Below are 27504 nucleotides of genomic sequence, written 5' to 3'. Positions count from 1 at the left end.
ATAAATAGATAGTTTTTGTGTGTTTGCAGGGGTCACTGTTCCTTAATGGCACAGAGGAAGGGTCACACCGCCACCAGGCTCTTAAAACTACCCCTGGAAATGCACTAAATTCCTAGAAAAAGTGTGTCAGATATGTGTTTTTTGGCTTCACGGCACAGACCTATGGTCATACTACCACCTCCAGTGTCTTAAAACTATCCTTGGAAATGCCCCTAAACTCCCTTGAAAGCCTTGTCAAATGTTTTCTTTATGTAAAAAAACAAATATGAGAGAGAGAGTATCAATTAATTATCTTATACAGCCCTTGATAGAGAGAGAGATTTTATAATATATTATCCCATGCCGTCTTTCCCGGTACAAGACTTTGAGAGTGGACACATATTTGCAGGTTGGTGTAGCAGTGCCGGGAGGTGCCATAACACAGGGCACTCCTCACCTCAACAACAGTCTCTTCACCGACAAGTAATTCTTCACCAACAAGCTTTTCAGCAGCTTGGAGAAATAGGTAAGCTTTCTCTACTCACTTCCTGCCCTGCCTTCATTACCCCCGCCAGAAGCCCCCAAAGGGTGAACCCGTTATATTGAGCTGTAAAATGTTCAGCAGCTCACTTAGTAACCCAGTGTGTTGTAAAATGTTCAGTACATCCCCTTGCTTAGAGGGAAAGGCCTTTTAACCCAGTGGTGGTGGTAGCAGCGGGGATCGTGTTTCTTAATGGTCCCTCTAAGCGAGAAAAATGAGAAAAAATCATCCCTCACACAAACCATTTCATAATACATATCAAAGCATTTGTGATCAGTTTACATATCATCTATTTTGGGGGGTTTAAATCATGGCACAAATTTGGCCCATTGCTGCTACACGGTAAAGCCACAAATTTGGCCCGTCGCTGCTACACGGGAAAGACACAAATTTGGCCCGTCGCTGCTACACGGTAAAGACACAAATTTGTCCCATTGCTGCTACACGGTAAAGCCACAAATTTGTTCCATTGCTGCTACACGGTAAAGCCACAAATTTGTTCCATTGCTGCTACACGGTAAAGCCACAAATTTGGCCCGTCGCTGCTACCGGGTAAGAAACATGATCCCCGCAGCTACCGTGTTAAGCGTAGGTTGCATGATATATGTTTGCCAAAGTGCTTACTACACTGGATACATATTATGCATGCAAGATTGGTTTTGCTTTATAATATAGTTAGATTAACTTGATTTATTTATACAGCCCTTGACAGAGAGGAAAGTAATATTTCTTATTGTACAAGGGACTTACCACAGACATGTAGCTAACCTGATTTTACATAAGTTTAAACCCATGAATAAGTCACCTCCAATCCTGGCATCAAAGTTCCATAAGCCCCTAACTCACTCACCTGTGCTAATGCAGTAGTAAAGTCATAATTATACAGTAAATATTTGTGTGAAAAAGACTCCTAATATTGGCCGCATCATGTGTGGACATACATATTAAAAGGAAGCCTAGCCAGGAGGGAGGGAGGAGGAGGCTCACTACCTGGTTTGGTCTCAAAAGCTAACAGGCTATATTTTCACCTGCCAGGGTAGATATATATTTTCTGCTTACTTTTTGCCTTATTTTACAGCCTTTGACAGAGAGGAAAGTAACACATAAACTGATCACAAATGCTTTGATATATAATATGAAATGGTTTGTGTGAGGGGTGATTTTTTCTCATTTTTCTTGCTTGGAGGGACCATTAAGAAACATGATCCCTGCCACCACCGGGTTAAGTTAAAGTTTTCTAAAGAAAGAATTGCTACATTACATTTGTAAGTCACTGACACAACAAAAACACTCACCACCATCACTTTGTTGATGCGTCATGGACAGCGATATTAGGTAGGGTTAGATACACGGGAGCCAAGGTTCAGAGGAGCTGCCTCGTGCAGGTCTACCGGCCTCTTGCAGACTCCTATGTTCTTATGTCACTGGACGAGGTGGAAGGATGCTTGGGTGCCATAGTAGGGGTCAAAATGCAGTGTGTGTATTCCAGAGAAACGTTCCACTCACAGTGCTGGCTAGCTTCAGACTGAGGAGAAAGACAGCGTCTCCGCCATAGCAGGGCACGATAACAGAAAACCTTATTCCCGATAACCGATAACTGATAATGAAAAACCTTAACAACACCCTGCGCCGTATCCGAGATCGCCACGCTCGCCAAATTTCAAATGTCGCTATTGAATATAACAAGCTTTCAGCCATAAACTCAGCATAATCATCATTTTTATATATGAAAACATGCAGAATTAAATGGTGCACATAAAGAAACTCACTACGGCCAGGCCAAAACAACACCCCGCACCGTATCCGAGATCGCCACGCGCGCTAAATTTCAAATGTCGCTATTGAATATAACAAGCTTTCAGCCATAAACTCAACATAATCATCATGTATTATATATGAAAACATGCAGAATTACATGGTGCACATAAAGAAACTCACTACGGCCAGGCCAAAACAGCGCCCTCTGCTGTGTCCGAGATCTCCGCGCTAAATTTCAAATGTCGCTATTGAATATAACAAGCTTTCAGCCATAAACTCAACATAATCATCATGTATTATATATGAAAACATGCAGAATTACATGGTTCACATAAAGAAACTCACTACGGCCGGGCCAAAACAGCGCCCTCTGCTGTGTCCGAGATCTCCGCGCGCGCTAAATTTCAAATGTCGCTATTGAATATAACAAGCTTTCAGCCATAAACTCAACATAATCATCATGTATTATATATGAAAACATGCAGAATTAAATGGTGCACATAAAGAAACTCACTACGGCCGGGCCAAAACAGCGCCCTGCGCCGTATCTGAGATCGCCACGCGCGTCAAATTTCAAATGTCGCTATTGAATATAACAAGCTTTCAGCCATAAACTCAGCATAATCATCATGTATTATATATGAAAACATGCAGAATTAAATGGTACACATAAAGAAACTCACTACGGCCGGGCCAAAACAACACCCCGCACCGTATCCGAGATCGCCATTCGCGCTAAATTTCAAATGTCGCTATTGAATATAACCAGGTTTCAGCCATAAACTCAACATAATCATCATGTATTATATATGAAAACATGCAGAATTAAATGGTGCACATAAAAAAACTCACTACGGCCGGGCCAAAACAGTGCCCTACGCCGTATCCGAGATCGACACGCAGTCCAAATTTCAAATGTCGCTATTGAATATAACAAGCTTTCAGCCATAAACTCAGCATAATCATCATTTTTATATATGAAAACATGCAGAATTAAATGGTGCACATAAAGAAACTCACTACGGCCAGGCCAAAACAACACCTCGCACCGTATCCGAGATCGCCACGTTGCCAAATTTCAAATGTCGCTATTGAATATAACAAGCTTTCAGCCATAAACTCAACATAATCATCATGTATTATATATGAAAACATGCAGAATTACATGGTGCACATAAAGAAACTCACTACGGCCGGGCCAAAACAGCGCCCTCAGCCGTATCCGAGATCGCCACGCTCGCGAAATTTCAAATGTCGCTATTGAATATAACAAGCTTTCAGCCATAAACTCAACATAATCATCATGTATTATATATGAAAACATGCAGAATTACATGGTGCACATAAAGAAACTCACTACGGCCGGGCCAAAACAGCGCCCTCTGCTGTGTCCGAGATCGCCGCGCGCGCTAAATTTCAAATGTCGCTATTGAATATAACAAGCTTTCAGCCATAAACTCAACATAATCATCATGTATTATATATGAAAACATGCAGAATTAAATGGTGCACATAAAGAAACTCACTACGGCCGGGCCAAAACAGCGCCCTGCGCCGTATCCGAGATCGCCATGCGCGCCAAATTTCAAATGTCGCTATTGAATATAACAAGCTTTCAGCCATAAACTCAGCATAATCATCATGTATTATATGAAAACATGCAGAATTAAATGGTACACATAAAGAAACTCACTACGGCCGGGCCAAAACAACACCCCGCACCGTATCCGAGATCGCCATTCGCGCTAAATTTCAAATGTCGCTATTGAATATAACAAGGTTTCAGCCATAAACTCAACATAATCATCATGTATTATATATGAAAACATGCAGAATTACATGGTGCACATAAAGAAATTCACTACGGCCGGGCCAAAACAGAGCCCTCAGCCGTATCCGAGATCGCCACGCGCGCAAAATTTCAAATGTCGCTATTGAATATAACAAGCTTTCAGCCATAAACTCAGCATAATCATCATTTATATGAAAACATGCAGAATTAAATGGTGCACATAAAGAAACTCACTACGGCCAGGCCAAAACAACACCTCGCACCGTATCCGAGATCGCCGCGTGTGCCAAATTTCAAATGTCGCTATTGAATATAACAAGCTTTCAGCCATAAACTCAACATAATCATCATGTATTATATATGAAAACATGCAGAATTACATGGTGCACATAAAGAAACTCACTACGGCCGGGCCAAAACAGCGCCCTCTGCTGTGTCCGAGATCGCCGCGCGCGCTAAATTTCAAATGTCGCTATTGAATATAACAAGCTTTCAGCCATAAACTCAGCATAATCATCATTTTTATATATGAAAACATGCAGAATTAAATGGTGCACATAAAGAAACTCACTACGGCCAGGCCAAAACAACACCTCGCACCGTATCCGAGATCGCCGCGTGTGCCAAATTTCAAATGTCGCTATCGAATATAACAAGCTTTCAGCCATAAACTCAACATAATCATCATGTATTATATATGAAAACATGCAGAATTACATGGTGCACATAAAGAAACTCACTACGGCCGGGCCAAAACAGCGCCCTCTGCTGTGTCCGAGATCGCCGCGCGCGATAAATTTCAAATGTCGCTATTGAATATAACAAGCTTTCAGCCATAAACTCAACATAATCATCATGTAAGTCTAGGTGAGTAGGGTAGTAGTAGCCTAGTATAGTAAAATCACTGAGAGCTGATGCCTACATATATATATATATATATATATATATATATATATATATATATATATATATATATATATATATATATATATATATATATGTAGTGGGTATTGGGTATATCACACACACACACACACACACACACACACACACACACATCAATATGGTCACTGGGCACAGCATGGTGAGCTCTCTTCCTCTCCTTGCCAGCCTCACTGGTTATTTGTTTTCCTGAGACAGATTTATTTACGATAATGACCATTTTTTAGTAAGTATTAAACTGTTTGCATGGAGAAAATAAGGAGAAAGAAAAGGTGTGAAATATGCACTTTAAATTTGGTATTGGCCAGCAGCCTCATCAGTGGCTGTCAGCCAGTGAGGAACAGGGAAAACTGACACGCTCTCCCTGTGGAAGGTGCTTCTCCTCAGCCAATCCATTTTAGTAGGACTGGGAATGAGGAGGCGCAACAGAGGTGAGCGGGGGAGGACAGGTCGACTGGTGTTCAGTAAAATTGTAAGATACGAATACCCTACGACGTGACGTGTTATATTAAGTGTTCGCAGTACTACATTATCAGCTGTAATTGCAGGAAGGTGGGTGGTGAGTTATGCGCATAGCTGGGCGTTATCGCGATACTTTATCGCTGATAACAAAATCGGGTTGTCGGCCATCCGCTGCTTATTTAAATATATATCGGTATCTTCGTTATTTTTGTAACCAAACTAGTGATAATCGCTACTTTTTTTCCGCCTCAGATAAAAAAAAAAAACGTTGTCTCCTCCCTACTCGCATGCGTGGCCCGGGTGCCGGTATTTTATGAAAAACTTGGGGTATGAATTATCTTTGGCGAAGAGATTTCGTACTTAGATCATCAACATTAAAATACTAGGTTATTTTTTTATGTTAGACTCAAAAATCAATACATCAAAGAGAAAAATCATTTAGCTTTGCCCCAAAATGATTATTCACTGCCTCAAATTTGATATTCCATATTCGTTTGTGAGCATGCCATGATATTGAAGGCACCCGGTGTTGTGTTATTTGGTGTCCCATCGTCAAAAGCTGGCGCTTGTGTTAACAAACACTGGTCTCTCGTGAACTGCGCATGTTCAGACCAGTAAGCATAGACCTGTACAGTATCACAAAGCTTTTTAACACATTAAGACCAGTTGCTGGAAGGCTGAATCAGACATACAGTACAACCATCCTCGCTGTTTCTAGAACGACACTGTACATATAAATACAACTCGTACAGAGTGTCGATCTAGAAACATCGAGATGGTAGTGGTACTGTATGTCTGATTCAGCCTTCAACTCTAAATTACGGTTAAAAGCTTTGTGAGACTGTTCAGGTCTACGCTTACTGGTCTGAGCATGCAGTTCTGAAGACCAGTGTTGTCGGTGGGGACGCCAAATAACACAACACCGGTTCAGGCGTTTCTAGTATTACCGTCCATATGCACGTGTCAACGTGTGGTTTTCAGATTTTGTAAGTTTTTAAAAATACAGATAATGAAAATATGAATTCATCTATGTTTTTTATTTGAAATATCAATATAGTATCGTTTTCGCCTATCGGACTTATCGCTAGCTAGTATCGGAATTGTGGATTAATATCGGGTATCGGTTATCGCCTATATTTGTGTTTCCAGTTAACGAATATCGGTTATCACCGATAAGGTTTTCCATTATCAGTTATCGGTTATCGGGAATAAGGTTTTCTGTTATCGTGCCCTGCTATGGTTATGCGAGCCAGGGTGGGCACCTGCTGGAGGCTAGGTGGGCGCGGGGTGGATAGGTTTAGTAGGGTTGAGTAAACGTGAGAATTACAATAACATTAATCCTCATGATTCCTGGTAGCACGTATATAATTTGTTTAATATTATTAGGTAGTATTAATGGTTTATATGGATCATGTGTCCCTCGTTCAGTAAAAATAGTAGTTGCTAATAGGCGCACCTAACACAACCAAAATATGGGCTACACACTTGGCGCAGGGACTGTTTTGGGGTGTCATTGAAGGTAACAGGCTCAAGAGTGGCCTGTCCAGATATTTTGTTTTTTATTTATTGATGATCCACGAGACATCCTAGAGTTAAATCAAAGTATGTGGTTATCTTTGTATTCATTCCTACACACTCTGGTAATATCTCTGTGGGGTCTGATTCACTTATTAGAGTGAAATTCTATTGTGAAAAACAGCCACAAATTCGTGTCACTGGTGAAAATGAAACTGATAATTTAAATTTTGCCACCATGAAATATATACAAATAGATAAATTTGAGTGACTTCACCTGCTTTGCACAGTAAAAATATGCTATTTCAGGCATCTGACACCCTCAAAAAGGCGTGCGCACTCCTCTGGCCTAGGAGCTTCAGCCTGGACATTGTGGTTAGGTCATTACATACTCAAATCAGGACTAGGTTTTGGGAGACAGGTCAGGTCATTTTGTAGACTTGTGATACTGGGCTAGACTGCACTGGGTACACCACACGCTGGAGTTGCACCCAGTTTATAATGATATCATTTTGGAGCAGTGAGTGATGGGCTTTTTTTTTACTGTAAAAATAAAAAGTATGTTGATGTTTACACAGTTAATTGACACCAAACTTGATTTGCAGACACTACCAAACGAAGAAGAGGAGGAGGAGGAGGAGGAGGACTGGGAAGAAGACGAGGAACACAGGAGGAGCCCATTGGTGAGTGTTAATTTATTTTTTCTAAAATGGTTAACGAGCAGTCAAGGAATTTTGATAATAAGGAGGGAAAGTTTGCAGCCAGGAACACCTTGGTACTGCAAACACACACACACACACACACACACACATCAACTGGAATGTTTTCAAGGTGCCTTAATACCACAATGTTGTTTTAAATTTGTAAGTTTGGGCAGGAAAATGTTTAAAACTATGACCCTGTGTCTTGGGAAGGTTCTGACCCCGACCCCTGAAGTGACCCTCTGGTGGTAGTGGCTGTGTGGAAGGAAGGAAGGAAGGAAGGAAGGGTTCAAAGTTGAAAGGAATTTATATTTATATGTAAAATGTATCTTAAGGTTTACACAGAGCAATGACTCCTTACTTGAATTACAGAGAGAACAAGAAGAAGAAGAAGAAGAAGAAGAAGAGGAGGACACAGGAATTCCTTGGTAAGTGTTAATTTATTTTCCTCTATTTCTTTTCCATTTATCAATATTTTCCTTGCTTCTTTGTTTTCCTGTCTTCATTTTCTTTCTGTAATGGATTGTTCTGAGGAAGGAAGGAAGGAGGGAGGGAGGGAAGGAAGGAAGGAAGGAAGGAAGGAGCAATGGGAAGGGAAAGAAGGGAGGAAGGAAGGAGGGAGGGAGGGATGAAGGAAGGAAGGGAAAGAATGGAAGGAAGGAGGGAGAGAAAGAAGGAATGAAGGAGGGAAGGAAGGAAGGAAAAAGATAGGAAGGAAAGGGAAGGAGAGAAGGAAGGAACAGAGAGAGAAAAGAACAAGTGAATAACAGAAAGAACAGTAATAAAGGAAGGAAGGAAGGGAGGGAGGAAGGAAGGAAGCTCAGTAAGAATGTATCAGTTTGTAAGAACACAAACATGGGATCAATTTTTTTTTACTAAACACAGAAATAGCAATTAAAAGGTCAAGGAGAGGTCAGGGGAGAGAGGTCACCTTCCTGCCTTCCTTCACTATGTATGTATGTATGTATGTAGGAGGGGAAGGGAAGGAAGGAAGGAAAGAGGGAAGGGAGGGAGAGGAATGAGGGAGGAAAGGATGGAATGAAGGAAGGGAGGCAAGGACTTAAGGAGGGAGGAGGGAAGGAAGGAGGATTGAAGGAAAGAAGGAGGAAGAGGAGAGAAAAGGAAAGGAAGGAATGGAGGAAAGGATGGAATGAAGGAAGGGAGGCAAGGACTAAAGGAGGGAGGGAGGGAAGGAAGGAGGATTGAAGGAAAGAAGGAGGGAAGAGGAAGAAAAGGAAAGGATTGAATGAAGGAAGGGAGGAAAGGACTTAAGGAGGGAGGGAGGGAAGGAAGGAAGGAAAGAGGGAGAGAAAATGAATGTAGGACTATCTTGTGCGTCAGTCAGTTGTTGGCAATGTCCGCCATTTCTTTCCCACATTCAAGATTGGTTACTCAAGGAAAAAAATCCAAGACGCGTCAGACACAGGCGTAAGTGACCACAAGGTGTCGTATTTGCCGACACTTTACGGTCAATGTTACGCGCCCATGACCCAGCCAGCCTGAGACAGCCTTGGTGTGGGCAGACCACCGCCCGTGTTCAGTCATTGCATGTGGCCACTGAAATGAACCCAGTCAGAGTGGGGTACACCGTCCACCAATTGAATCCCATGTCCGCCATACCGAGAAATGTCCTCCGCAGTGCCCCCAAAAAGTGAAGGTTTTACATAGCAGTGCGGTGTAATACTACTAACAGAGCTTTTCATGGGTGGTTTTCCTGTTCCAGGTGCAGAAGTCTTGTGAAACTGTCAGCAGGGTCACATTAAACTCTAGCAGATGAACCTGACTCAGTAAAGGTGGTATATCACTCATCAGGCAACAACAACATGACAAAATAATAATAGGCCGAAGTGATAGCGTACTGGACCCACATTCGCCGCGTGATGGACGACGCGGGTTCGAATCCTCACGCTACCACGCTGTGTGGGGCCGGGAAGATGTGCCGTGGGCTCAAACCCCCCCCCCCAAGCGACTCCCCCTGACCAGGGAGGGAGGGGATACAATTACTTCAAATTACATTGAATACATATGAAGTTGTTTTAATATGAATACAAATACCTTCTTGTCATAATTGGGTTTAGCAGTGTTGTAAAGTTATCTAAGATCAGGGAGGGAATACAAGTGTTGTGGATTACAATACCAATACAGTACTTCAAATTACAGTGAATAGAAATACTGTTTTGATATGAATGAATACACCTTCTTGGCATAACAGCAGTGTTGTAAAGATGTACAAGGTAGTGTAGCTCATAACCCTGTACTCAACACAGTGCTAACAAGAAGGCTGTTTTGATATGAATGAATACACCTTCTTGGCATAACAGCAGCAGTGTTCTAAAGATGTACAAGAGCTCATAACCCTGTACTCAACACAGTGCTAACAAGTCCCCCGGGAGGCTGTGTGGACTTGTAACGCCTGCTATTACAGATGATAGATTTTGAAGTGTTCCTCAGATAATTATTTGCACAATACAAATACTTTTCCCTTGTATTCCTATCACAATGAGAATGCTTTGATTTCTATCAATAGTTATACCAATACAAACACACCCAAATATGGTATTCCAGTGTATTTGAATAGGAATGGGGGTGGAGGCGGCCTTGGCCCTGAACTGTCAAGCCGCTCAAGTGTCATTTCCCTCATTGTTAAGGTGGTGGTCAGCTGTCAGGTGCTTGTCAGGGCAGGCTCGTCAGGTCACCTGCTGTGTGGAGCGATGACTCGTGTTCAGGTGAGGCCACTCACTGGCAGCACTGTTGATGAAGACCCGTCACAGCCGAGGCATTCATGTGCAGGGAAACAGTTCACAGGGAGAAACACTGCTGTACAAGATGTTAATTAAAAGTGGGAATACTACTATGAGCTATGTTAGTACAGTAGAGCCCCATTTAGCGTGAGAATTAGGTGGATGAACGCGGTCGCGCTAACTAAATTTGCGCTAATTGAATAAAGTAACCAATATGAAAAAAAGTTATTTGGTGCACACGTGGGTCTGACTTTTGGGTTTGATAATTACTCAAAATACGCAGTCATCAGTTATGCGGTTCACGCTAATTGATCTCGCGCTAAGTGGGGCTCTACTGTAGTTATGTTAGTGCAGTATTGGTATACAAGAATACCATAGTACTAGTGTTTGTTAGATAAACATGCAGGAAGCAAAGAAATATCGCTGAATTAGCGCCGGGATGAGCTTACAAAATATCCAAGTTGGTGTTTGTTTGCATTTAGTGTGTGGGAAAATATACCAGTAGAGTACTTGCAAAACCTCCATCCATGGCTATGATCTGCCCATGAAAACCTTCTCTGTGGCCTTGGGAAAAACATGTAATGACACATTGAAGGAGATGGAGAGATGGTACCTTATTTCAATGTGCTAAAATGGTACCATGAAGGCAGCCTGCACACACACACACACACAATGTCTGGGGCCCTCACATGCATGGACTTCATCTCATATAATCTTGTGGGCCTGTACTTCAGTTGCTTGCACTATAATCCATGTAATTTCCTCTAAAATCTATGTAATTTCCTTTAAAATCCATGTCTTTGCCATTCCCAAACTGGGGCCCATAAAGCAGACTGAAGGAGCCCATAGTTCAAGGTTAGTTTAAGTCTTGAACTAACCTTAACCTACGGCGCCCTTCATTGTGCTATATGGTCCCCAGTTTGGGAACCAGTGGATAGAAGGATAGATAGATAAAGGGTGATAGATAGTTATAAATAGATAGTTTTTGTGTGTTTGCAGGGGTCACTGTTCCTTAATGGCACAGAGGAAGGGTCACACCGCCACCAGGCTCTTAAAACTACCCCTGGAAATGCACTAAATTCCTAGAAAAAGTGTGTCAGATATGTGTTTTTTGGCTTCACGGCACAGACCTATGGTCATACTACCACCTCCAGTGTCTTAAAACTATCCTTGGAAATGCCCCTAAACTCCCTTGAAAGCCTTGTCAAATGTTTTCTTTATGTAAAAAAACAAATATGAGAGAGAGAGTATCAATTAATTATCTTATATTATACAGCCCTTGATAGAGAGAGAGATTTTATAATATATTATCCCATGCCGTCTTTCCCGGTACAAGACTTTGAGAGTGGACACATATTTGCAGGTTGGTGTAGCAGTGCCGGGAGGTGCCATAACACAGGGCACTCCTCACCTCAACAACAGTCTCTTCACCGACAAGTAATTCTTCGCCAACAAGCTTTTCAGCAGCCTGGAGAAATAGGTAAGCTTTCTCTACTCACTTCCTGCCCTGCCTTCATTACCCCCGCCAGAAGCCCCCAAAGGGTGAACCCGTTATATTGAGCTGTAAAATGTTCAGCAGCTCACTTAGTAACCCAGTGTGTTGTAAAATGTTCACTACCTCCCCTTGCTTAGAGGGAAAGGCCTTTTAACCCAGTGGTGGTGGTAGCAGCAGGAATCATGTTTCTTAATGGTCCCCCCAAGCGAGAAAAATGAGAAAAAAATCATCCCTCACACAAACCATTTCATAATACATATCAAAGCATTTGTGATCAGTTTACACATCATCTATTTTGGGGGGTTTAAATCATGGCACAAATTTGGCCCGTTGCTGCTACACGGTAAAGCCACAAATTTGGCCCGTTGCTGCTACACGGTAAAGCCACAAATTTGGCCTGTCGCTGCTACACGGTAAAGCCACAAATTTGTCCCATTGCTGCTACACGGTAAAGCCACAAATTTGTTCCATTGCTGCTACACGGTAAAGCCACAAATTTGGCCCGTCGCTGCTACACGGTAAAGCCACAAATTTGTCCCATTGCTGCTACACGGTAAAGCCACAAATTTGGCCCGTCTCTGCTACCGGGTAAGAAACATGATCCCCGCAGCTACCGTGTTAAGCATAGGGTGCATGATTATGTTTGCCAAAGTGCTTACTACACACTGGATACATATTATGCATGCAAGATTGGTTTTGCTTTATAATATAGTTAGATTAATTTGATTTATTTATTCAGCCCTTGACAGAGAGGAAAGTAATATTTCTTATTGTACAAGGGACTTACCACAGACATGTTGCTAACCTGATTTTGTATAAGTTTAAACCCAGGAATAAGTCACCTCCAATCCTGGCATCAAAGTTCCTTAAGCCCCTAACTCACTCACCGGTGCTAATGCAGGAGTCAAGTCATCATTATACAGTAAATATTGGTGTGAAAAAGACTCCTAATATTGGCCGCATCATGTGTGGAAATACATATTAAAAGGAAGCCTAGCCAGCAGGGAGGGAGGAGGAGGCTCACTACATGGTTTGGTCTCAAAAGCTAACAGGCTATATTTTCACCTGCAAGGGTAGATATATATTTTTCTGCTTACTTTTTGCCTTATTTTACAGCCTTTGACAGAGAGGAAAGTAACACACACAAACTGATCACAAATGCTTTGATATATAATATGAAATGGTTTGTGTGAGGGGTGATTTTTTCTCATTTTTCTTGCTTGGAGGGACCATTAAGAAACATGATCCCTGCCACCACCGGGTTAAGTTAAAGTTTTCTAAAGAAAGAATTGCTACATTACATTTGTAAGTCACTGACACAACAAAAACACTCACCACCATCACTTTGTTGATGCGTCATGGACAGCGATATTAGGTAGGGTTAGATACACGGGAGCCAAGGTTCAGAGGAGCTGCTTCGTGCAGACTCCTATGTTCTTATGTCACTGGACGAGGTGGAAGGATGCTTGGGTGCCATAGTAGGGGTCAAAATGCAGTGTGTGTATTCCAGAGAAACGTTCCACTCACAGTGCTGGCTAGCTTCAGACTGAGGAGAAAGACAGCGTCTCCGCCATAGCAGGGCACGATAACAGAAAACCTTATTCCCGATAACCGATAACTGATAATGAAAAACCTTAACAACACCCTGCGCCGTATCCGAGATCGCCACGCTCGCCAAATTTCAAATGTCGCTATTGAATATAACAAGCTTTCAGCCATAAACTCAGCATAATCATCATTATTATATATGAAAACATGCAGAATTAAATGGTGCACATAAAGAAACTCACTACGGCCAGGCCAAAACAACACCCGGCACCGTATCCGAGATCGCCACGCGCGCTAAATTTCAAATGTCGCTATTGAATATAACAAGGTTTCAGCCATAAACTCAACATAATCATCATGTATTATATATGAAAACATGCAGAATTACATGGTGCACATAAAGAAACTCACTACGGCCAGGCCAAAACAGCGCCCTCTGCTGTGTCCGAGATCGCCAGCAGCTAAATTTCAAATGTCGCTATTGAATATAACAAGCTTTCAGCCATAAACTCAACATAATCATCATGTATTATATATGACAACATGCAGAATTACATGGTTCACATAAAGAAACTCACTACGGCCGGGCCAAAACAGCGCCCTCTGCTGTGTCCGAGATCTCCGCGCGCGCTAAATTTCAAATGTCGCTATTGAATATAACAAGCTTTCAGCCATAAACTCAACATAATCATCATGTATTATATGAAAACATGCAGAATTAAATGGTGCACATAAAGAAACTCACTACGGCCGGGCCAAAACAGCGCCTGTGCCGTATCTGAGATCGCCACGCGCTAAATTTCAATTTCAAATGTCGCTATTGAATATAACAAGCTTTCAGCCATAAACTCAGCATAATCATCATGTATTATATATGAAAACATGCAGAATTAAATGGTACACATAAAGAAACTCACTACGGCCGGGCCAAAACAACACCCCGCACCGTATCCGAGATCGCCGCGAGGGCCAAATTTCAAATGTCGCTATTGAATATAACAAGCTTTCAGCCATAAACTCAACATAATCATCATGTATTATATATGAAAACATGCAGAATTACATGGTGCACATAAAGAAATTCACTACGGCCAGGCCAAAACAGTGCCCTGCGCCGTATCCGAGATCGCCACTCTCCAAATTTCAAATGTCGCTATTGAATATAACAAGCTTTCAGCCATAAACTCAGCATAATCATCATGTATTATATATGAAAACATGCAGAATTAAATGGTACACATAAAGAAACTCACTACGGCCGGGCCAAAACAACACCCCGCACCGTATCCGAGATCGCCGCGTGTGCCAAATTTCAAATGTCGCTATTGAATATAACAAGCTTTCAGCCATAAACTCAACATAATCATCATGTATTATATATGAAAACATGCAGAATTACATGGTGCACATAAAGAAACTCACTTAATTGCAAAATAACCCCTGCACCGTTTCCGAGATCGAAATTTCAAATGTCGATTTTGAATATAACAAGCTTTCAGCCATAAACTCAGCATAATCATCATGTATTATATGGAAAACATGTATATTGGCTAAGCAAGCCAGTATCTGGCGTCCTGGGATATGGTGCAGGGCACACAAGGACACAGTATACTCGTGTTGAAGGGGTTAAACCCATTACTACGTGTCCTTCCCGGTTCTCTTACCAACAAAACCCTATGAATATCCCCCTTATTACAGGCCCTTCCTTCCCTCTAAGTGTGAAATATGAGAAAAAATCATCACTCCCACAAACCATTTCATGATATATATATATATATATATATATATATATATATATATATATATATATATATATATATATATATATATATATATATTATATATATACACATCATCTCATTTGTCATCACATTATGCAGCATATATTTTGTGTTTGAGAGAGAGAGAGAGAGATAGTGAGAGAGAGTTATGCTTTCACAGTTATTGAGAAAATTTCTAAAGCTGAGAAAGTAAAGAGATTATTTTTTAAGATGAAAGAAAAAGTGAGCAAGTATGGCACCAGAATTAAAGCTCTCTCTCTCTCTCTCTCTCTCTCTCTCTCTCTCTCTCTCTCTCTCTCTCTCTCTCTCTCTATCAATCTCTATCTCTATATATTTTTACCTTGAAAATAATTTATTATCTCAAAAATCCCAAGTATTTTACAGCTGACTTATTTCCTTACCCTGTTTACAGAGGAAGAAGAAGAGAAGATGAAGAGGAAGAAGAGGAGGAGGAGGATAAGGACTTGGTGAGTGTTCAAATCAATTCTCTTTCCATTGCAAACTTCTTCCTTCCTTCCTTCCTTCCTTCCTTCCCTCTTGGCTCTTAGACCACTGAATAAAGAAAGGAGAGACAGAAGAGATGGTTAGATTATGATAATGCATTGCAACACCCAAACTCACATGTAATATTTAAGTCTTTTGTTGAGGTTTGGGGCATTTCAGGGTAGTTTTATGAGGCTGGTGGTGGTGTGACCCTTCCTCTGTGCTATGAAGCTAAAAACACACATTTGACATGTTTTTTGTAGGAGTTTAGGGCATTTCCAGGGGTAGTTTTATGAGGCTGGTGGTGGTGTGACCCTTCCTCTGTGCTATGAAGCTAAAAAACACACATTTGACATTAGAGGGTAGCAGGACGCCTATCAGGTCAGGGGCAAGAACAAACACATGTTATCTAATAGGAGTGGCCATACAGGACGCGGGTAGCAGGTAAGCTTGGAGGGAACCCGCTACCTGCGTCCTGTATGGCCACTCCTATTAGATAACGTGTTGTTCTTGCCTCTGACCCGCTAGGCGTCCCGCTACCCTCTACTGGGCCCGAATTTACAATAAATCTTTAACCGCTAAGTTTGACTTTAGGGCGAGTTTAACTTTATTCTTCATCTTATCCCTCATAAGTTGATCTTAGCTGACGAGATATTTTAGGCGGGCCCAAACCCGTCTTAAGGAGCCTAAGTCGAACTTCAGTCGCCAAGATGGCCGAACGTCAACAAGCCCGTCAGCGCCTAGAGAAGACTTTTCAAGAGCGAAGAGACGTTCTGAATACTTTGAGTGACGCAGAACTATTGAAACGCTACAGACTGGACCGTGCAGGAGTACTGTTCGTAACGGATTTGGTGAGAGGGGCCCTGCAAAGCCCTACTTCAAGGAGTTTTGCATTGACACCATACATGAAAGTAATTATTACACTGCGTTACTTAGCAACGGGGAAAATGCAGATGTGTAACAGTGATGATCTTGGTCCATCACAGTCGTCAGTAAGCAAAGCGATCACCGATACCCTCAAGGCACTTACACAGCCAGCCATACTTGTCCAATTCATTCGATTTCCTCGCACCGTCCCTGAAATCCGAGAGAAACAACAAGAATTTGTGCAAGTTGCAAACTTCCCTGGCATTGTTGGTGTAATAGATTGCACGCATGTCAGGATACCCCCAGGGAATATGAAGCAGACTATGTCAACAGGAAGAATTTCCATAGCATAAACACACAATTAGTGTTTGATGCCAAATATAATATTCTTAATGTTGTAGCTAATTGGCCTGGGTCCACTCATGATGCTCGTATTTGGCGTGAGGGTGGCCTCAAACGCATGTTTGAGGATCATCGTATACCACCGGATTCATGTCATCTATTAGGGGACAGTGGCTACCCTTGCAGACGGTATCTGTTGACTCCCTTCCCTTTACTATGTGTAGAGTGTGGCAGTCTCTCCAATTCACTCCCCTTTTCCTCTTGGGAGAAGTGAAAGCGGCAATATTTTCCATGATTACCTCGTCAGAGGGCGGGTGATGCAGGAATGAGGAAGACGAACAGGAACGCGTGTCCGTGTTTACATTCAAGAGAAAAAAAAAAGAATATCACCTTGCGCGGATGATAAACGTAACCTTTATTTTATAAATACTACCTTATTATGCCCATATTTCTGAAGTATATCATCATATAACATTGATAAAGTAGTATTACTACATATTCAATCACTGAAGTGTCGCAATTCTGCAATTTAAAAAATACATCTTTTGCCAGGACAAATTTTCAAACTGGATCAGCTGCTGAGTGAAGTTGAACTTATTTTTTCATTTAAGCTCAGCTATAAGTTAAACTTGAGATTCAGTGGAACTTTTAAGTTAAAGATTAAGATTAATTGTAAATTTGGGCCCTGGAACTCGCAGGGAGGGTTTAGCACCAGCGGCAAGTTACGCTAGTCCTCACTGCAAGTATTTAGCAACCAAAGGGTTAATTTACAGTCCTTGATAGAGAGAGACTATAGAATATCTTATCCAGTGCTGTCTTTCCCAATACAAGACTTTGACAGTGGACACATATTTGCAGGGGGGCTTTGTGGTGCAGTGGTTAGCACACTCGGGTCACAACCGAGAGAGCCAGGTTCGATTCCCAGGCGGAGTGGAAAAATTTGGGCGGCTTTTCCGATACCCTACATAGCCCCTGTCCACCCAGCAGTGTACCAGGTATTAATCAGGGGTTGTGTCCCGTCTCCTGGGGTCTGTTCCCTTCTATAATTCCTTCCCCCTCCTGTCTCTCTCCGGCATATGACCACAGATGTTGTGCTGCCCACAAAACCAAACTTTCCAAACTTAATAATTTGTGGGTTGTGTCATAACCTTGAAATAGTCATAGGTGGAGGGCATCATAGCTGAGGATCCCCTGTACAGTGCCTTGAATATGTAGCTTTCTGGATAATAGCAAAATTTGTCACTAAAGAAATAATCGCCTAAGCAGGGTTGGCAATGATTAAATCAAATTGATTTAATCAGATGATTAAATCTTTGATTTCTTTACTAAAAATCATGATTGTTATTACCAAACAAAATCATGATTTTTTTTTATTGATTTTTTTAGTAAAAAGTATTCCATGAGTTAAATGGTGTGCTCCAAAGATGGTAAAGGAAAACAACGTATTCATTTGCAATGATTCATTTATTCTCTTCAAGGTATATACCACAAAACAACAAGAAGAATCCTACATTATTATAAATTTATAAGTAGGCTTTGACAATTGATATGAATTAATCCTTGAACTCACTATTTAAAGTTTTGAACTCTCGATATAAAGTTATTGTACTTGCTAAAGTCCTGCTCTTGCCTTTCCTCCAACACTGAGGGAATTTTAAAAAGATAGGTTAGTAAGCTTTGGTCTGCCAGCTGATCAGCTGCAGGAAAACCCTTTTTCAGGTTAACCCTTTGAATCTCACTTTGTATGTCTCTGGTAAAGCAAAAGCAACAGGACTTAACAAGCATACACGTAGATGCCACTGAGCTGGTAATCTCACAAAAGCAAACTGCCGAGGCACTGACTGTGACTGACCAACTGGTGGAAAATACATGTACTGAGTTTAGTGAGTTCTCTTGTGCTAATGTTGCCAACTGTTTCAGATATCAATATTCAACAGAAAGGACATATTTTATGAAATTAATGGAATATTGAGTTCCATATAGTTTTTTTGGGGGGGTGGCTTCGTGGTGCAGTGGTTGGCACTGCCTCAAAGTATAGGCCTGGCTGTATGTATAGAGTTATGAGGGGAGAGAGAGAGAGAGAGAGAGGGAGGGTAGAGGAAGAAAAGTATGTAAAAAAACAAATATGAGAGAGAGTATCAATTAATTATCTTAATTATACAGCCCTTGATAGAGAGAGAGATTTCATAATATATTATCCCATGCCGTCTTTCCCGGTACAAGACTTTGAGAGTGGACACATATTTGCAGGTTGGTGTAGCAGTGCTGGGAGGTGCCATAACACAGGGCACTCCTCACCTCAACAACAGTCTCTTCACCGACAAGTAATTCTTCACCAACAAGCTTTTCAGCAGCTTGGAGAAATAGGTAAGCTTTCTCTACTCACTTCCTGCCCTGCCTTCATTACCCCCGCCAGAAGCCCCCAAAGGGTGAACCCGTTATATTGAGCTGTAAAATGTTCAGCAGCTCACTTAGTAACCCAGTGTGTTGTAAAATGTTCAGTACATCCCCTTGCTTAGAGGGAAAGGCCTTTTAACCCAGTAATTGTAGCAGTGGGGATCATGTTTCTTAATGGTCCCCCAAGCGAGAAAAATGAGAAAAAATCACCCCTCACACAAACCATTTCATAATACATATCAAAGCATTTGTGATCAGTTTACACATCATCTATTTTGGGGGGTTTAAATCATGGCACAAATTTGGCCCGTTGCTGCTACACGGTAAAGCCACAAATTTGGCCCGTTGCTGCTACACGGTAAAGCCACAAATTTGGCCTGTCGCTGCTACACGGTAAAGCCACAAATTTGTCCCATTGCTGCTACACGGTAAAGCCACAAATTTGTTCCATTGCTGCTACACGGTAAAGCCACAAATTTGGCCTGTCGCTGCTACACGGTAAAGCCACAAATTTGTTCCATTGCTGCTACACGGTAAAGCCACAAATTTGGCCCGTTGCTGCTACACGGTAAAGCCACAAATTTGGCCCGTCGCTGCTACCGGGTAAGAAACATGATCCCCGCAGCTACCGTGTTAAGCATAGGATGCATGATATATGTTTGCCAAAGTGCTTACTACACACTGGATACATATTATGCATGCAAAATTGGTTTTGCTTTATAATATAGTTAGATTAATTTGATTTATTTATTCAGCCCTTGACAGAGAGGAAAGTAATATTTCTTATTGTACAAGGGACTTACCACAGACATGTCGCCAACCTGATTTTGTATAAGTTTAAACCCAGGAATAAGTCACCTCCAATCCTGGCATCAAAGTTCCTTAAGCCCCTAACTCACTCACCTGTGCTAATGCTGGAGTAAAGTCATCATTATACAGTAAATATTGGTGTGAAAAAGACTCCTAATATTGGCCGCATCATGTGTGGAAATACATATTAAAAGGAAGCCTAGCCAGCAGGGAGGGAGGAGGAGGCTCACTACATGGTTTGGTCTCAAAAGCTAACAGGCTATATTTTCACCTGCAAGGGTAGATATATATTTTCTGCTTACTTTTGCCTTATTTTACAGCCTTTGACAGAGAGGAAAGTAACACACAAACTGATCACAAATGCTTTGATATATAATATGAAATGGTTTGTGTGAGGGTGATTTTTCTCATTTTTCTTGCTTGGAGGGACCATTGAACCAAAAAACATGATCCTCCCACCACCGGGTTAAGTTAAAGTTTTCTAAAGAAAGAATTGCTACATTACATTTGTAAGTCACTGACACAACAAAAACACTCACCACCATCACTTTGTTGATGCGTCATGGACAGCGATATTAGGTAGGGTTAGATACACGGGAGCCAAGGTTCAGAGGAGCTGCTTCGTGCAGACTCCTATGTTCTTATGTCACTGGACGAGGTGGAAGGATGCTTGGGTGCCATAGTAGGGGTCAAAATGCAGTGTGTGTATTCCAGAGAAACGTTCCACTCACAGTGCTGGCTAGCTTCAGACTGAGGAGAAAGACAGCGTCTCCGCCATAGCAGGGCACGATAACAGAAAACCTTATTCCCGATAACCGATAACTGATAATGAAAAACCTTAACAACACCCTGCGCCGTATCCGAGATCGCCACGCGCGCTAAATTTCAAATGTCGCTATTGAATATGACAAGCTTTCAGCCATAAACTCAACATAATCATCATGTATTATATATGAAAACATGCAGAATTAAATGGTACACATAAAGAAACTCACTACGGCCAGGCCAAAACAACTACCCGCACTGTATCCGAGATCGCCACGCGCGCTAAATTTCAAATGTCGCTATTGAATATGACAAGCTTTCAGCCATAAACTCAACATAATCATCATGTATTATATATGAAAACATGCAGAATTAAATGGTGCACATAAAGAAACTCACTACGGCCGGGCCAAAACAGCGCCCTGCGCCGTATCCGAGATCGCCGCGCGTGCCAAATTTCAAATGTCGCTATTGAATATAACAAGCTTTCAGCCATAAACTCAGCATAATCATCATGTATTTTATATGAAAACATGCAGAATTAAATGGTACACATAAAGAAACTCACTATGGCCGAGCCAAAACAACACCCCGCACCGTATCCGAGATCGCCATTCGCGCTAAATTTCAAATGTCGCTATTGAATATAACAAGGTTTCAGCCATAAACTCAACATAATCATCATGTATTATATATGAAAACATGCAGAATTACATGGTGCACATAAAGAAATTCACTACGGCCGGGCCAAAACAGTGCCCTGCGCCGTATCCGAGATCGCCACGCGCGCCAAATTTCAAATGTCGCTATTGAATATAACAAGCTTTCAGCCATAAACTCAGCATAATCATCATTTTTATATATGAAAACATGCAGAATTAAATGGTGCACATAAAGAAACTCACTACGGCCAGGCCAAAAGAACACCTCGCACCGTATCCGAGATCGCCGCGTGTGCCAAATTTCAAATGTCGCTATTGAATATAACAAGCTTTCAGCCATAAACTCAACATAATCATCATGTATTATATATGAAAACATGCAGAATTACATGGTGCACATAAAGAAACTCACTACGGCCGGGCCAAAACAGCGCCTTCTGCTGTGTCCGAGATCGCCGCTAGCGCAAAATTTCAAATGTCGCTATTGAATATAACAAGCTTTCAGCCATAAACTCAACATAATCATCATGTATTATATATGAAAACATGCAGAATTAAATGGTGCACATAAAGAAACTCACTACGGCCGGCCAAAACAGCGCCCTGCGCCGTATCCGAGATCGCCACGCGCCAAATTTCAAATGTCGCTATTGAATATAACAAGCTTTCAGCCATAAACTCAGCATAATCATCATGTATTGTATATGAAAACATGCAGAATTAAATGGTACACATAAAGAAACTCACTGCGGCCGGGCCAAAACAACGCCCCGCACCGTATCCGAGATCGCCATTCGCGCAAAATTTCAAATGTCGCTATTGAATATAACAAGGTTTCAGCCATAAACTCAACATAATCATCATGTATTATATATGAAAACATGCAGAATTACATGGTGCACATAAAGTAATTCACTACGGCCGGGCCAAAACAGTGCCCTGAGCAGTATCCGAGATTGCCACGCTAGACAATTTTCAAATGTCGCTATTGAATATAACAAGCTTTCAGCCATAAACTCAGCATAATTATCATTTTTATATATGAAAACATGCAGAATTAAATGGTTCACATAAAGAAACTCACTACGGCCCGGCCAAAACAACTCAACGCACCGTATCCGAGATCGCAGAGTGTGCAAAATTTCAAATGTCGCTATTGAATATAACAAGGTTTCAGCCATAAACTCAACATAATCATCATGTATTATATATGAAAACATGCAGAATTACATGGTGCACATAAAGAAACTCACTACGGCCGGGCCAAAACAGCGCCCTCTGCTGTGTCCGAGATCGCCAGCATAAATTTCAAATGTCGCTATTGAATATAACAAGCTTTCAGCCATAAACTCAACATAATCATCATGTATTATATATGAAAACATGCAGAATTAAATGGTGCACATAAAGAAACTCACTACGGCCGGGCCACAACAGCGCCCTGCGCCGTATCCGAGATCGCCACGCGCCAAATTTCAAATGTTGCTATTGAATATAACAAGCTTTCAGCCATAAACTCAGCATAATCATCATGTATTATATATGAAAACATGCAGAATTAAATGGTACACATAAAGAAACTCACTACGGCCGGGCCAAAACAACACCAAGCACCGTATCCGAGATCGCCATTCGCTAAATTTCAAATGTCGCTATTGAATATAACAAGGTTTCAGCCATAAACTCAACATAATCATCATGTATTATATATGAAAACATGCAGAATTACATGGTGCACATAAAGAAATTCACTACGGCCGGGCCAAAACAGTGCCCTGCGCCGTATCCGAGATCGCCACGCGCGCCAAATTTCAAATGTCGCTATTGAATATAACAAGCTTTCAGCCATAAACTCAGCATAATCATCATTTTTATATATGAAAACATGCAGAATTAAATGGTGCACATAAAGAAACTCACTACGGCCAGGCCAAAACAACACCTCGCACCGTATCCGAGATCGCCGCGTGTGCCAAATTTAAATGTCGCTATCGAATATAACAAGCTTTCAGCCATAAACTCAACATAATCATCATGTATTATATATGAAAACATGCAGAATTACATGGTGCACATAAAGAAACTCACTACGGCCGGGCCAAAACAGCGCCCTCTGCTGTGTCCGAGATCGCCATGGCGCTAAATTTCAAATGTCGCTATTGAATATAACAAGCTTTCAGCCATAAACTCAGCATAATCATCATTTTCATATATGAAAACATGCAGAATTAAATGGTGCACATAAAGAAACTCACTACGGCCAGGCCAAAACAACACCTCGCACCGTATCCGAGATCGCCGCGTGTGCCAAATTTCAAATGTCGCTATCGAATATAACAAGCTTTCAGCCATAAACTCAACATAATCATCATGTATTATATATGAAAACATGCAGAATTACATGGTGCACATAAAGAAACTCACTACGGCCGGGCCAAACCCGCGCCCTCTGCTGTTTCCGAGATCGCCATGCGCTAAATTTCAAATGTCGCTATTGAATATAACAAGCTTTCAGCCATAAACTCAACATAATCATCATGTATTATATATGAAAACATGCAGAATTAAATGGTGCACATAAAGAAACTCACTACGGCCGGGCCAAAACAGCGCCTTCTGCTGTGTCCGAGATCGCCGCGCGCTCTAAATTTCAAATGTCGCTATTGAATATAACAAGCTTTCAGCCATAAACTCAACATAATCATCATGTATTATATATGAAAACATGCAGAATTAAATGGTGCACATAAAGAAACTCACTACGGCCGGGCCAAAACAGCGCCCTGCGCCGTATCCGAGATCGCCTCGCGCGCCAAATTTCAAATGTTGCTATTGAATATAACAAGCTTTCAGCCATAAACTCAGCATAATCATCATGTATTATATATGAAAACATGCAGAATTAAATGGTACACATAAAGAAACTCACTACGGCCGGGCCAAAACAACACAACGCACCTTATCCTAGATCGCCATTCGCTAAATTTCAAATGTCGCTATTGAATATAACAAGGTTTCAGCCATAAACTCAACATAATCATCATGTATTATATATGAAAACATGCAGAATTACATGGTGCACAAAGAAATTCACTACGGCCGGGCCAAAACAGTGCCCTGCGCCGTATCCGAGATCGCCACGCTCGCCAAATTTCAAATGTCGCTATTGAATATAACAAGCTTTCAGCCATAAACTCAGCATAATCATCATTTTTATATATGAAAACATGCAGAATTAAATGGTGCACATAAAGAAACTCACTACGGCCAGGCCAAAAGAACACCTCGCACCGTATCCGAGATCGCCGCGTGTGCCAAATTTCAAATGTCGCTATTGAATATAACAAGCTTTCAGCCATAAACTCAACATAATCATCATGTATTATATATGAAAACATGCAGAATTACATGGTGCACATAAAGAAACTCACTACGGCCGGGCCAAAACAGCGCCTCTGCTGTGTCCGAGATCGCCGCGCTAAATTTCAAATGTCGCTATTGAATATAACAAGCTTTCAGCCATAAACTCAACATAATCATCATGTATTATATATGAAAACATGCAGAATTAAATGGTGCACATAAAGAAACTCACTCCGGCCGGGCCAAAACAGCGCCCTGCGCCGTATCCGAGATCGCCACGCGCCAAATTTCAAATGTCGCTATTGAATATAACAAGCTTTCAGCCATAAACTCAGCATAATCATCATGTATTATATATGAAAACATGCAGAATTAAATGGTACACATAAAGAAACTCACTGCGGCCGGGCCAAAACAACACCCCGCACCGTATCCGAGATCGCCATTCGCGCTAAATTTCAAATGTCGCTATTGAATATAACAAGGTTTCAGCCATAAACTCAACATAATCATCATGTATTATATATGAAAACATGCAGAATTACATGGTGCACATAAAGTAATTCACTACGGCCGGGCCAAAACAGTGCCCTGCGCCGTATCCGAGATCGCCACGCTCGTCAAATTTCAAATGTCGCTATTGAATATAACAAGCTTTCAGCCATAAACTCAGCATAATTATCATTTGGCCCGTTGCTGCTACACGGTAAAGCCACAAATTTGTCCCGTTGTTGCTACACGGTAAAGCCACAAATTTGGCCCGTTGCTGCTACACGGTAAAGCCACAAATTTGTCCCGTTGCTGCTACACGGTAAAGCCGCAAATTTGGCCTGTCGCTGCTACCGGGTAAGAAACATGATCCCCGCAGCTACCGTGTTAAGCATAGGGTGCATTTACTGGGGAGGCGGTGGCTGAGTCGTCAAAGTAACGGCCTCGTGTTCAGGAGGACGCGAGTTCAATCCCCGCCCGGTGCCACCAAGCTGGGATTTTTCAGCCGCCGCCGAGTGGCTTAAAACTACCCACATGCTGTCCAGAAGACCACCTATCAACCCGGACTCTAGATTCTAGGATCAAAGATGAGCTCCGGGAGGGCAGCATGAGCCAATGCAAGATGGCGCCACTATAAACACTTGCCTGCGCCAGAACGGGCTGGGCCGACCATCAGGACCTACCGGAAAGAAGCCTTGGACCGACCATCAGGATCCACCGGGAAGAAGCCTACCGGCGCAATAGGCTGCAATGTAAAAAAAAAAAAAAAAAAAATGATATATGTTTGCCAAAGTGCTTACTATGCACTGGATACATATTATGCATGCAAGATTGGTTTTGCTTTATAATATAGTTAGATTAATTTGATTTATTTATTCAGCCCTTGACAGAGAGGAAAGTGATATTTCTTATTGTACAAGGGACTTACCACAGACATGTTGCTAACCTGATTTTGTATAAGTTTAAACCCAGGAATAAGTCACCTCCAATCCTGGCATCAAAGTTCCTTAAGCCCCTAACTCACTCACCGGTGCTAATGCAGGAGTCAAGTCATCATTATACAGTAAATATTGGTGTGAAAAAGACTCCTAATATTGGCCGCATCATGTGTGGAAATACATATTAAAAGGAAGCCTAGCCAGCAGGGAGGGAGGAGGAGGCTCACTACATGGTTTGGTCTCAAAAGCTAACAGGCTATATTTTCACCTGCAAGGGTAGATATATATTTTTCTGCTTACTTTTTGCCTAGTTTTACAGCCTTTGACAGAGAGGAAAGTAACACACATAAACTGATCACAAATGCTTTGATATATAATATGAAATGGTTTGTGTGAGGGGTGATTTTTTGTCATTTTTCTTGCTTGGAGGGACCATTAAGAAACATGATCCCTGCCACCACCGGGTTAAGTTAAAGTTTTCTAAAGAAAGAATTGCTACATTACATTTTTAAGTCACTGACACAACAAAAACACGTCCTCACACTCACCACCATCACTTTGTTGATGCGTCATGGACAGCAATATTAGGTAGAACATAAGAACATAAGAACGCAGGAGTCTGCAAGAGGTCGGTAGGCCTGTACGAGGCAGCTCCTTTGACCCTAAGCTCCCGCGTATCTAACCCCACCTAATATCGCTGTCCATGAATTTATCTAGTCTATTTTTTAATGTGACAATTGTATTGGCACTCACCACATGACTGCTAAGCCTATTCCACTCATCCACCAATTTTTGCCTATGTCCCTGTTGAATCTGAATTTATCCAGTTTAAACCCGTTACTTCGTGTCCTACCCGGTTCTCTTACCAACAAAACCTTATGAATGTCTCCCTTATTAAAGCCCTTCATCCATTTATAAACCTCGATCATGTCTCCACGCACCCTTCGCCTTTCTAGAGAATGCAAGTTTAACTGTTTGAGTCTTTCCTCGTATGGCAAGTTTCTCAACCCCTGAATCATCTTAGTCATCCTCCTCTGCACCGATTCTAACATTTTGATATCCATTCTATAGTAGGGTGACCAGAACTGAACCGCATAGTCAAGATGAGGTCTAACTAATGCTAAATATAGTTT

At 41.6% G+C, this 27504-nt stretch overlaps 1 protein-coding gene across 18 annotated transcripts in view; it reads left to right on the top strand.

The window, feature by feature from the left end:
- The window catches only part of LOC126992009 (uncharacterized), a 110315-nt gene that overhangs the window by 65193 nt on the left and 17618 nt on the right, over window positions 1-27504 (top strand). For 5 of the 18 annotated variants that reach the window (XR_007746037.1, XR_007746039.1, XR_007746038.1 and 2 more), the window contains 6 exons: window positions 389-505; window positions 7595-7672; window positions 8063-8118; window positions 11795-11911; window positions 15668-15722; window positions 19198-19314. Coding sequence is in view for 4 of the 18 variants with exons in the window: in XM_050850681.1 (XP_050706638.1) it covers window positions 389-505; window positions 7595-7672; window positions 8063-8118; window positions 19198-19275 (329 nt within the window). In the remaining 14 variants the exon portion in view is untranslated. Of the gene's footprint in view, window positions 1-388; window positions 506-6860; window positions 7673-8062; window positions 8119-9413; window positions 9717-11794; window positions 11912-15667; window positions 15723-19197; window positions 19315-27504 lie in introns of those variants that run through there. The other 13 variants (XR_007746041.1, XR_007746045.1, XR_007746048.1 and 10 more) reach the window with 8 other exon arrangements.

This window comes from Eriocheir sinensis, unplaced genomic scaffold (assembly GCF_024679095.1).
Source record: "Eriocheir sinensis breed Jianghai 21 unplaced genomic scaffold, ASM2467909v1 Scaffold384, whole genome shotgun sequence".
NCBI lineage: Eukaryota > Metazoa > Arthropoda > Malacostraca > Decapoda > Varunidae > Eriocheir > Eriocheir sinensis.
The sequence above is the reverse complement of the archived record's forward strand: the minus strand, read 5'-3'. Positions and strand labels throughout refer to the sequence as shown.